The sequence below is a fragment of the Gobio gobio genome (assembly GCF_949357685.1).
Source record: "Gobio gobio genome assembly, chromosome: 2".
NCBI lineage: Eukaryota > Metazoa > Chordata > Actinopteri > Cypriniformes > Gobionidae > Gobio > Gobio gobio.
Window position 1 is genome coordinate 55194058 of NC_137098.1, and position 14062 is coordinate 55208119.

The window sequence follows — 14062 nt, forward strand, 5'->3', positions numbered from 1 at the left end:
GTTGATAATAATAATAATTTGTTACATTTATTTAGTGCTTTTCTAGGCACTCAAAGCGCTTTACATAGAAGGGCGGAATCTCATCACCCACCACCAATGTGCAGCATCCACCTGGATGATGTGACGGCAGCCATATTGCGCCAGAACACTCACCACACACCAGCTGATTGGTGGAGAGGAGACAGAGTGATTGAAGCCAATTGTATATGGGGATGATTAGGAGGCCATGATGGACAGAGGCCAATGGGCAAATTTGGCCAGGATGCCGGGGTTACACCCCTACTCTTTTACTCTTTTTATGGGATTTTTAAAGGGGTGGTAAACCACGATTTCACTATTCTAACTTTAGCTAACGTGTAATGTTGCTGCTTGAGCATAAACAACATCTGCAAAGTTACAACGTTCAAAGTTTAAAGCAAAGGGAGATATTTGCTTTTAAAGAAATCAGTTTCTAAGAACTACAGCAAACGGCCAGTAGGCGACTACACACATTCCTCCAGGGTTGGTGACATCAACAGGCTCAATATTTACATAAACCCCTCCTCCGAGAATATTAAATAAGGGGGGGTGAGGCCATTTTGTATCGCGGCGCTGTTGTGGTATAGTTAGGCTGGAGTGTTGTTGCCGCGATGCCGAGGAAACGCTGTTATTTTCATCCGGATTGCAGGTCTGGGGTACTTGCTCTGTTCAGCCTTCATAGGGACGGGGGTGCGTTGCAGAGCGTTTAACATACAACATGTTATATGCACGTGTGTTTGAGTCAGCGGGGAATCAGGCGCGCGCAGGGCTCCCTGCAGCACATCCACGGAGGAGAACATCCACCGTCTTCGCGATTTCAATGCCAGATTTGCACAACGTCAGCTGCGTGAAAAAAACACTGCCAGTGCGTGGATGCACGACGCGCGCGCTGCACATTTCACGGAGGACAACACAAACTTCCACAAACTTCGCGAGTTCAATACAGGATATGCACAACGGCTTGTCCTGAAAGCTGGATTTACAAACAGATGCTGTTCACGGGCCACAACCTGTAAGTCTGATTTATTTTTCATCGATGTGTTTTCCTGTAATAGGTTGTAGCAAGGAAGTAAACAGATGACAGCGCTGTTCTGTAAACCAGTCTGTTAAATGCTCATTCATACTTAACGTTATCCGACGAACACCTAACGTTACAAACACTAACGTTAAAATCTCAACAGCGAACCTGGCATTAGTGTAAATGATTCTTTGATTAGAGCTTTTATGTTTTGTTTATCTACAGGCATGCTAAACATGGTTCTGTGTGTGATTTGGCTAACTTACTAGTTAAAGCCAGTGCTTAGTGTTTGTTTTGGGTTAGTTCTTGTGACAGATATTTGGCTATAATCGTTCTAAAAATACAAAAGTTAAAGTGCCATTCAGTAGCGATCACTATAGACCCGCAGTCTTTACTCTTGAGGACTGAACAGGTTCTGCTCGATCATCTTCACTCAAATGTTCTGGATCTGACTCGGGCTCAGATTGGTATGGTTTTATTGACGCCGTTGTTTCTAACACTGACCAAAGCACAGCCTCCGATAAAGGTAAGGGGCGTGACGTTTCCGACATACGTGCACTAGGCGTTTAGCGAATCACAACACACTGGGCCAGCTAACCAATCAGAGCCCATCGCGTATTTTTGAGGGACTGGCTTCATACAACCCGGAAAGCATCAGACCGTTTTACAAGGAGGGACAGAGCAGTGTAGAATAAAGGTCAAATATATGAAAAATAAGGCAATTTTTTTTTAAACGAAGCATGAACATGTTACAGTGCACCCCACAAACACAGTCAAGCCTTCAAAAGAATGTGTTTTACCACCCCTTTAATGACCACAGAGAGTCAGGACCTCGATTTAATGTCCCATCCGAAGGACGGTGCTTGTTACAGTATAGTGTCCCCATCACTATACTGGGGCGTTAGGACCCACACGGACCACAGGGTGAGCACCCCCTGCTGGCCTCACTAACACCTCTACCAGCAGCAACCTAGTTTTTCCCAGTTGTTCTCCCATCCAGGTACTGACCAGGCTCAGCCCTGCTTAGCTTCAGTGGGAAACCAGTCTTGGTCTACAGGGTGATATGGCTGCTGGCCATAGCAGGATGTTGTTTGGCTTTTTTCAAATTAACTCTTCAACTTCGTTGAAACATGGGCATCTTTTTAGCCAGTCTTCCAGTCAGTAGTCTGGACCAAAATATAAATTGATTCATGTCGATTCTGAATATAGTTTCTATACTCCTTTTCTGCAGTATTGATACACCAATACCAGCTTTGCTCTGTCACGTTCTCATAATTTTCTATATTTTTGTGGAGAGGATTATAGCATTTCACACTTTCACGCATTTCACTAGATTTATAATGAAACATTTGCATTTTTTTTTTTAAATAAACACTAAGGTCTCACTGCAGTTTTACACCAAAATAAAGTGAAGAAATTAAGACTTGTGTATTGGAATTTTACTACTGTAAAGTAAATTTAAAATTGCTATTTCTGAAACATTGATATAGTTGTTACAATGGTTATGCATTTTTTATTATTATTATTATTATTATTATTATTATTATTATTATTAATTATTATTTTGAAATCCACTCAACTACACAAGCTCAGAATACCTGATCCACAGACAACTTAACTGTAGTAAACACTGCACAATGGCAAGTGGAAATACTGGTTTTGTTCAGCCATATCGGTTTGAACCAGAAATTGATTCAGAAAAAGAAGTGGAAGAATGAATTATACAGGCTCGTAAACAAGTTTTTGTATCAGAATGGTATGCATGTATTTTATGTATCGCTCTCTACCGCTTTCTACAACTACACAAAACGGTAATCAATATGATTAGCCTTTGGTTTGACTACGGTACGTTGTCGAACGTTAATAATGTGCTGCTAATGTTACATAAAACATGTTCCCATTCACCACCTCAGAGACAGACAGCTGACTTCTAAATATCAGCATCCTTAGAAACGCTTTGAACATCATAGAACGTCAGTGTTAAAAGGCATATAGTTCATCATAACCGTAATATACATCATATACATAGTTCAATGAACCCGTTTTTCATATCAACAGAAAAATATTCTGGGATTAACTGGCTTCTCTTGAGATTCCCCAGCTTCACAGCATGGTAATGATATGCTAAAGCCCACCCACACATTGACTGGGTTGGTTTCAACATATTTGTGAAGTAGAGAACAATGACGCTTTCAAACCGCGTCTTTGATTCACTGCAGTTTTAAGGAGAAAATACTCTGCAATGATGTTGACTTTGCGCATGGTTTGTTTTAAAACATATTAAAAACACCACATATACTACATTTAAAAACTTGATTTCCACCATAGGGGGGTGTTCATTGGACTGAAAACTTTCTCTGAGTTTAGAGGCTTAAAATGATCTAATCGCAAACAGAGACGTGAGATCGGGTTGATGGGTTATAATAGAAATTTCTGCCTAGCAGGGTTACAGGTGCTTGTGCCTGAAAAATCTTAGTTTTGACTATAACTGTGGCCGGAAGTTAATTAACTTGGATACTGTACAATTTGATACCATTTGGAAAAATTGCCATTTGAATTTCAATATTTTTCAAGGTATTGTAAGTTATAACGTTCAGTATCATAACAACACTACCAGCTTGCGTGGAATCTTTCTTAGTTGCAAGAGCGAAATGTCAGGTGCAAAGCCAGGAATGGATGGAAAGTCCAAAGCTAGACAAGAGTGAATCATTCAGAGTGGAAAAAGAAAGAAAAAAACATTTGGATTAAGTGTGCTGAGGTGGTACTGTTTTTAATATGAAAAAGATGAGGCAGGTGAAGTCAGCCAGAGCCTCAAATCAATTCTGCTCCCTTACAGACTTCATGAAATCAAAATGCAGTTTTGTGGCGTTTAGTCTGTTTGTTAGCTTTGAGGATATCTATTTGCTAGTATAGCAGATATGCCTATTTAACATTTGCAATTGTTCTCTTCACAGAGTGAAAATATCGATGATATGTTTACAGTTGTTTTCACATTTTTGTTCAATAAAATATTACACTGAATGTAAATGTTCCACCTGCCTCTGACAAGCAGTATCAAGTAGCAAATCCTAGTTCACTGTAGTGACATGACTAAAGATTATTGACACAAAAGGGTCAAATTCCTTTGGCTTGTCCCAACCAAACTTTCAGTAGGAAATGTGTCAAGTTAGCATGGTCAAATGAACTCCAGTTATGCCATTACTATACTATTTGGGGCTACAAAAGAAACATGCCAAAAGTAAAGGTGGCAGATTTCACATCATGTACTGTGCGCGTGTGAAGATTTTCAACCTTCTTTCTAACCCTCTCTCTGAAATGATCTGGTTTTAAGGGGTGGCTCCTTTAAAGGCACTATGTAAGATTTTTTTAATTCAAATATCCTAAAACCACTAGAACAGTGTTATATATTTTGTTGACTTATTTGTCTGGATTTAAACATTCTTGGACATAAGCGATTTTAACCAGGAAGAACTGTTTGAATACATTTAGAGACAGAAAATGAATTATTGTACAGTAATACCGCATTTTCTCCATCATGCAATGTTTTAAAATGAATTGCATGCCATTTAGCAACACAAGCCATCCAGCATTTATTAATGATATTCTAATATTGATCTAGCTTGCGTTATAGAGTAACGTTATAACATCATTTTCATCACACTCACTCAAATGTGTCTAATATGATAAAACAGCGCTGCGTTACCCCACATACGCTTGACTGAAGCAGAAGCGGCGACTGTGGCATAATAAACGTTCCATTGCTGTCGAATAGTGTTGCGTTCGTCTCTCATTAACAATCGCTCCAGTGGCCTCGTTCAGCTCCCACAGCACTTGGCCCTGCTCTACTTCATACTACAGTAACGTTAATAACATAAGTATAAGTAAAAGTATCAACGCCCACTCACTATTGCACTTGAGTAAGTGTTTTGAAAACATCCATATAAAAGTCATTTACAGACACCGCATTATGAAATAATTTACTTAAGGTTTGTACACTGTGCCTTGTGTATAGAACAAAATGCTCTGAGCAAACATATAATCCTCCGGCATGATCCAGGACACCATTAAACACATTAGACACATATGAGCTGTTTAAACTGGACGTGTCGATGCGAACGTTCAAGTTTTCCATTTGTCCTGTTGTCGACAGACTCAAGTGCGTGGAGCATGTCAGAATCGGGTCCGTTCTTTGTACCTCACTTAATACATCTGAGATTTGACAGATGCCAGATCTTCTAATTGTGATAATTGATCTCTGACTAATTTGGTTCTTCAAATGAATTTGTGAATTTGGTTAAAATATCTGGATTAAGTTGTCTGAGATTACTTGCGCATTCTTGTTCTTTGGAAAGGGCATATATATATATATTGATGCTCGAAATCATGATCAGCAATGCAGCGATTGGCTGGCAGCAAGACAGCAATGTAATGAAATCATATTAAAAAAAGAATATCACACACCTGATGAAGAACTTGACTAATCTCTTGACCTTTATAAGGAAACAACCAAGCAACCAAAACGACAGTTCAAGTTTATTTCTAAGCACTTTTAAAAACGAGCAACGTTTAAAGTGTGCTGTACAATTAGGAAAATATGTACAGTAAAAAAGATACATAAAATGTGTACTGTTTGTTACATGATTCCCAATTATTTCCATTATTTATTAATTTCTTGTACAGGTTTTGCATTTTTATTTCGATGTTATAATTAACAATTCATTTAATTTTAACTGTGAAGCATATTTGTTACGGGATGAGTCAAGAAACTTTTTCTGATTTAAAAAAAAAAAAGAATGTATTTTAGAAAAAGGCAGACAGCATTTTTGCATCGTTTTCTACATCTGCACTGCATCAAGCCACTCCCATTATAGCTGTCACCATTCAAAGTAATGCACGACACAGACTAACTGTGTGTAAGACTCAAATAAAATGTATTCCCTCACAAATAAATCTCTCATTGAGTAAACCTGGCTGTGTCTAGACTATGATAGACTACACGACATTGTAATATTATTTTCAAATGTATTATTATAGTCCCTGGTTCAATAGGTTACTCTTGTAAGAAAGAAGTGGCTGGGACATACTTTAAAAGTTGCAATCTAATCTGGTTTGCATTGAATAAGCCTGCTCCCAGAGCAGGTTTGAGCTTATGGACCCATTGCTCTGACAGCAACTCAAAGTTTTGAATGTTCTTCAAAGAACCTAACAATCCCGGACCATGTCAAATCGTCAACCGTAAAATCCATATAACGGAGTAATACAGGTATGAAGAACGCACCCCTGAATGCACATCTGTATAGTGTAGACAGCCCAGTGATTATAATGGGTTCTATTGGCTTTCGACTTAACATCACAGATCCCTCAATATCAAAACGAGCTGTTTTTGGAGCTAGATGAAATGAATGCTTTGTTTATAATAATGAGGATGTTTTAAGCTATGACACTTGCAGGATGTTTTGATGGCACAAAGACCTCTTATGGCAAAAGATCAAGGCAAATTTGAGCGCTATAAAAATAAGGATGACTTGACACAGGCGAACGCTTTTTCGCTGTGTAGTATAGACGTCCTACACAAGAAGGGAAAACTCTGCTCTTTCATTGGGTCTTTAAGCTTCGTTATCAAAGGCCACCAAATGCAATATTTGGTAGTATGCTTTGCATCCTCCTATTGGAATTAAAGAGGGAAAATTAGAGTAAATAAGCTAAAGACCAGAAAATGCTCCTTTTAATGAGTGTTCCCGCCTACCAGTTTAGCAAAACGCGCTCTGTTTGTTGCATGATAAAAATACAGTATTTACACTGTTGTCAGTCATCCTTTGGAATGTGCTCGATTGAAATTAATGCTGCCTGTTTATTTGGTTGGTGTTTGGATAACGACGTTATTCTTCATAGGCGGTGTAATTATTCCATCAGCCAGTGTCATGCTTTAATCTCTTCGCTTACTCAAATTTGATTGCCTGTGCACCAATGAGGAAAATAAGCAACAATTAAGCATGTTGAGCGACAAATTAATTAGTATCCCTGTTTGACTCCTGGACTGAGGATCACAAGTGAGTTAGCAGTTCTGCACTAGCCATGGTGAAGCTGGTGGGGATATTAACCTGTGATCACCATAAACGGTGTTTACTGCAATTATATGAATATTTGACAATATACAGTAAGATATTCCAGTGTGAGTGGCATTTTGTGATGTTTGGAGTGTTAAGAATCAACACACGGGCAGTCCTCTGTTGCCAGACAGACTTATTTATTCATCATCTATTTGCATAAAAAATGGCCTGTAGCCATTTCAATTATTTATTTGTAATTATTTACACTACTGTTGAAAATTTGGGGTTGGTAATATTTTTTGAATGTTTTGAATTCACACCAAGGCTGCATTTATTTGATCAAAATGAGTAAAAACAGCAATATTGTTAAACCTTATTATTGTTTTTGAATATATTTTAAAATGCAATTTATTCCTGTGATGACAACTGAATTTTCAGCATTATTTCTCCAGTCTTAAATGTCAAATGATCCTTCAGAAATCATTCTAATATGCTGATTTGCTGCTGAAGAAACATTTCTTATTATCAATGAGTATTATGAATTTACATGCACACACTCATAATTGCATTTTGGCAATATTGCAATTAAACTTTACCTCAAGTAAACGCAGTAAACATCTCAATGAACACAATACGATTAAACTAATGCGATTAACAAAAGCTTGCATTAAACTGTGGTGTACTCTGAATTTTAATCTCAATAAACCGACATGTAAACCCTTTAAACGCATTATTACCGTTCTGGCCAAAGTGCGCATGTGCTCGGACGTACACCGATGCTGTGTGTTGTTCACACAACTTTATGAATGAATGTGAACATTAACCTAAAGTTGTTTCCTTTACTCTGAATCATTAAAACAGTGGCCAGTAACATGCCTACTGTATGTGATTTCATCATTTGTGCTTTTAAAAATAACCACACTTCTCAGCATAATCAGAATTATGAACATTCCATGTAAATGGGAGTGAAGAGGTTTGCTCGGGTCTTGTAAACATCTTACTTCCTTAGTCCTTTACTCTGACTAATAATGGCAATTATTTCTAATAATCAATGTTGAACAGTTGTGCTGTTTAATATTTTTGTGGAAACGGTGATACACTTTTTCAGGATTCTTTGTTGAATAGAAAGTTCAAAAGAACAGCGTTTGAAATGGAAATCTTTTGCACCATTACAAATGTCTACTGTCACTGTTGACCACCGCTAAATAAAATGTAACTTCTTTAAAAAAAAATCTCTTACTGAACTTTTGAAAGGTAGTGTACATAACATTTTTGGAATAGTTAACACTTAAAAGCAGTGTGTTCTTCAGCATATTAGCTGTGGTATTGAAATTAGGAATCATTAAATTTCACACTTAGTTCCAACAAACAAGATTTCTGAGGTATCACAACAACACTATCTACACACTGCACAGTGGTTGCAAATGCAATCATGCATTTTTCCTTTTGGGGTATAATGTATTTTCATATTTTAAAAAGAAAACAGTTGTTGATCTCTTTAAATGTTGCTTTACATGCCAGACGGTCGCTCATGCCAGTGCCTTGACCAGAATAAGTTGTATAGTGGATTAGATGTTGTTGCCGCAATTAAAACAAAATCTATAAATTCACGAGCTTGCAAAGCACTTGACAGGAAAAATACCAGTCACTTGCATTGATTTACTTATTTGACTGATTTCAACTTCTATCTTTCTTCATATGTTTCAGCATCGACAAAGTCTCGAAGGTGGCATCTCCAGTGCTGGTCATCCACGGCACAGAAGACGAAGTGATCGATTTCTCCCACGGCTTGGCCATCTACGAGCGATGTCCACGTGCCGTGGAGCCTCTGTGGGTGGAAGGCGCCGGGCACAACGACATCGAGCTTTACGCTCAGTACCTCGAGAGACTCAAACAGTTCATTACGTTTGAGCTGGCTACCTCCTGAAGACACGGCGCGCACGGCAGGCCGAGGCGCACACACTCACACGTGTCGTGTAGGGTTCCCCTTTACCCAGGGCTGAGGACGCCATCAGTACTTGCACTTGCTGAAGAAAAAAGCTGAAGTCTCTCTCTTGATCTTTAGGAGTGGGGCGGTTTCAACCCTACAAGGGGAAACGTGTTTTGATAATTTCGAACCACTTTCTATTCTTTTATACTTGATGAAGAAACTCTGAAGTTTTGCACCGCATTCAGTATGTTGCGTTTTGATTTAAACATTTCCTTTTTTTCTCTTTTTTTTTTTTTTAAATGCTCCTCAAGGGTTAATTAAACTGATGCACTTTTATTGTGCGGATAATTTCAGGTTGATTTATATTATGTTTTCAATGATGATCTTTTTTTTTGTGTGGGGCTGGGAATTATGTCATAGCATTCCGTTTTATTACGTTTTAAGTAGATTAGTACAGGATAAACCAGTTAGTGACTTTTTACATGGCCAGTGTGAATGTGTGTGTGTTTAGGCGTGTTCATACGCACATGCGTTCGTGTGGTAAAGGCCACTGACTCTTCGGTCGGAATAATTGTAGCTTGGGCTAATTAAAACAGGAAGACCTGTGAAAAAGACTTGACCCGTAAATAATGAAGATGTACTGTCTGTGACTTTGAATACAGTGGGATGGGGGGGGTCGTATTGTCTTTTCAGCTGCGAAACATGGTGCTTTGTTGCAACACAGCATTCAGGGCATTGTTTCTGCATAAACACTACATCGTTTTAACCGTGGGTTGTATAAAAAATGTGAAATGTCATGCTTTCTCTGTTGCTTTTAGAATTGGCGTTACAATAAGCCTTATGTTCTCAGACATTTCGCTCCGACATTCCTGTCAATGATTTCTCGGAAATGGGATTTTTTGAAGATTTTCTCTGGGCTCCCGCTCGCTGCTACTCTAATGGGAAAATCACTGTGAAAACTGAACCTTCACTAGATATAAATAAGGTACCACACCTCCTCACCATTTTTGAGTTTATCGCCTTTTCCAGGCATTGGACAAATCACTAAACCCCAGTCCCTCATACTGCAAATGAAGGACTGTTTGTAGACATTTCACCATAACTCTACACAACAGAATGTTTGGAAATGTTTTCCTTGCTAATGAAGGACGTCGATTGCTACCAAACTGGAGCGATCGTCTGATTGTTTGTTGGTTAACTTGACTCGTTTTTTTGCTGTAAGGTTATGCAGTGGCGGTTCATGTATACTGTTGTTCGGAGATGAAACTCTTCCGTGCTTGACCTCAGTGGACTTGAGACTCTTTTTAAGGAATGGCTGAAACTGATCACACCTGAGCCCGTCATTGCTTTTGATACTGACATTTTTACGATGTTTTTTTTTTTTTTAGTAATTATTAATATTTACACCTCTTTTAATGCTGGTTTGTAAAATAACTGTACTGTACACCCTCTCTCTAGATATATATATATATAGGTATGTAAAATATGAAGTAAATGGTATTTAGCTTTGATTTTTATTGACACTGGAATCACAGTATGCAAATATAATGCAGAAAAAAGTCTAGTTGGTACAGACATTTTTGGTTGTAGGTTTTTTTTTTAATAATCTTTAAAGCCTTAAATGTGCTGCGAGACAGATTATTGTTCTTTCTGTTGGTTGTTGCTTCATTGCAACACAGTGGATATTGTACTGCTTATAAAGGAATAAAGGATGCATGGAAACCCAAACCAGTCTTTTAATTGCTCAGGCTGCTGCTTTTTCTTTTAGGTTTGAAAAAGTTTACCTGCCGGCAGCTCTGCATGTTTTAGTTCAGATGTGCGCAATTGTTCAGCTCGAGTCGTAACCGTTGTCCACTACGACTCCAAAAGGTAGACGTTTATAATGCCTAATGTGTCTATCACCTTCTGGATTATTAAACTGGCTTAACCAGTGATCATTTTATATTGGAAGCTGCAAATTTAAATAGGTATAACTATTTAGCTTGATGGCTAACCTAAAACAAATTGAGGTGTTTCATTCCATTCAGAGCATAAGTTATATAATGCATGTCATTTTTAGGATTAAATGAATAATTTTATTCAGAAAGAATGCATTAAATTAAGTTGTTTCAAGCTGTTGTTCTGATCTTTGTTCATGTAAGGAATTCTGAAAAAGAAAATCACAGATTCCACTAAAATATTAAGCAGCACAACTGTTACATTGATGATGATGATGATAATAATAATAATGTTTCTTGAGCAGAAAATCAGCATATTAGAATGATTTTTGAAGGATCATGTGACACTGAAGACTGCAGTAATGAAGCTGAAAATTCAGCTTTGCATCTCAGGGATAAATTACATTTGAAAATATATTAAAGTAGAAAATGGTCATTTAAAATGGCAATGTTTTTACTGTATTTTTAAATAAATGCTCATTTAAAACAAAAGTCATACCAACCCTAAACTTTTGAATTGTAGTGTAATTAATACAGATGTAATAAGAGATAAACCCATCTAGGTATGATTTTATGATCATAAAACTTATAGAAAAGATGTGACATCACAACAAGTTTGTGTCTGACTTGGAGAAAATAAGGTCTTTCTGCAGTGCATCAAAAATAGAAACTGCCAACTGCAGGTGTCCATCAACTAAATGAGTGGCGTGACACAACAGATGCTTTCAGTGCAGACGGTGCTATTGATTTTAATGGTGCTGATCTAGTTTTGATGGGCCACACGTCTTCGTTTCCAGCTAATTGATTTCAGACTTGAATGGAATTATTTTTTACAGGTAGTCATTTTTCATTTTGAACCTTTTGCCAGATTAGTCTTTTTTACTCCTAAAGCCATGAATACAAGTTTGTGATTTTTAATACGTTTGTGCTTTTTACCTTATTCTATAATAGTCAACAGTATGTGAGACTCATCTGTCTGAACTTGTCCTCAATGCAGTTATAATGGGAATTATACATAAAACATTTTACCTGCTTTGATCCTTCAAACATCATCTTAAATTTAACAGTGAATTGAATCAGCGTCATGTCAAGAGTTAAAGATCAGGTGTTCCTGATAACAGGAGTATGTTGTAAATTTTCCATAGCCCATTTTCTGTTTAATACCCATAAATTCATACAACATTTGCTGAAATGTGTTGTATATAATAGACTGTAACCTGCAATGCATTTAACCTTTTGTTTTCAGTTTCCATTAATGAAAATCATTTTTATTGAATTTCATATTGAATGTTTTTAAACTAAATTATATTTAGAATGCAAAATGTCACCTCACCTACTGCCTTCGTTAGCCTTCTGTTTCACTTACAAAAACATAGTATACACTGATCAGGCATACCATTATGATCACCTTCCTAATATTGTGTTGGTCCCCCTTTTGCTGCCAAAACACCCCTGACCCGTCCAGGCATGGACTCCACTAGACCCCTGAAGGTGTGCTGTGGTATCTGGCAACAAGATGTTAACAACAGATCCTTTAAGTGCTGTAAGTTGCGAGGTGGGGCCTCCATGGATCGGACTTGTTTGTTCAGCACATCCCACAGATGCTCGATTGGATTTAGATCTGGAAATTTAGAGGCCAAAACCTCAAAACCCGTTGTTGTGCTCCTCAAACCATTCCTCAACCATTTTTGCTTTGTGACAGGGCACATTGTCCGGCTGAAAGAGGCCACAGCCACCAGGGAATTTCCATGAAAGGGTGTACATGGTCTGCAACAATACTTAGGTAGGTGGTACGTGTCAAAGTAACATCCACATGGATGGCAGGACCCAAGGTTTCCCAGCAGGACATTGCCCAAAGCATCACACTGGCTCAGCCGGCTTGCCTTCTTCCCATAGTGCATCCTGGTGCCATGTGTTCCCCAGGTAAACGATGTACACGCACCCGGCAATCCACGTGATGTAAAAGAAAATGGGATTCATCAGACCAGACCAACTTCTTCCATTGCTCCATGATCCAGTTCTGATGCTCACGTGCCCACTGTTGGCGCTTTCTGCGGTGGATGACAACATGACAACAATGTACTTAAAACAAAAATCTGTGTTTTTCACCTAGAAGACAATATCAAAAAATGTCAATGTAAAAAAAATGACAATGTCAAAAAACCCGTTTTCGGGCACCCAAAACGCTGTTGGCGTGTACATGAACGGAACCTTGGGGTTTCCAGACACGACTGCCACAAGAAATTTTCTATGTAATGAGAAATGTCTTAAATAATTGCATACTTTCATTTTTAACAGTTTATTTAAAAATGTTTCTAGTGATAAACCGTTTACGAGCTGTTTAATTTATAAAATGTAATTTAAAAAAATGATTAAAACTTAATCCATAATATGATGCCATGATGCCATGAACCCCAAAAAGTTTCTATATATGAAGTGCCTGACAGAACCCTTTAAGGAATGTAGCCTTTTTTTGTATTATCTATAAATAAATTTCCCAGCTGGTTTTCTCTCTGCAGTTTCCATTGTTCCCTTGCTCTATCTCTCTCCCTCCATCCATAAAAGCCATTTTCATAGAGGAAGGCTGTAAAGTTAAGTTATGTAGATGTCACCCGCTGACCGTGCACGCTCTTCACATGCTGAAACGCGACAAGCAGGTGGAACTGGAGGCGACCATTAAGCCTCATCTGTTGGAGCCAGTAACAGTTTACATTGGCCAGGGACCAGATGTCCTGCGAGGGTGAGGAATTGGCTTAAGGTTGAACTGCTGATCCAAACGGGTGGGAGCGCCAGTGTGGAAGTCCAAGAAGCAGTTTTCACTGGGTCAGGGGTGTGGATACATACATGGTGATCTGATTTCTGTGGACTTTAGGTGTGTATAGGTGTTTTAAGGTAAACATGAAACTATGTAATATGATGTATGTGAAATGGGATATTTAGTGAGGGGAAATGTAGGGCGTAAGACCAGAAACATAAAATGAGAAGGTAAATAGGGGTCATTTGGTTTTCATTTTTTACTACTTTTTAAGTTCTTCCTGAAGTCTGAACACTGGACGAACAACATACCACATGCAAAAACTGCTACAAGGAAACAAAATGATACAAAAAG

General features: G+C 38.1%; 1 protein-coding gene across 1 annotated transcript in view; it reads left to right on the forward strand.

Moving 5' to 3' along the window:
• The window catches only part of abhd17c (abhydrolase domain containing 17C, depalmitoylase), a 56597-nt gene extending 45856 nt beyond the window's left edge, over window positions 1-10741 (forward strand). The window contains exon 3 of the mRNA XM_079811100.1: window positions 8794-10741. Within this exon, the coding sequence (XP_079667226.1) occupies window positions 8794-9013 (220 nt within the window). The 3' untranslated portion in view covers window positions 9014-10741. The remainder of the gene's footprint in view (window positions 1-8793) is intronic.
• Window positions 10742-14062: the final 3321 nt, after the last annotated feature.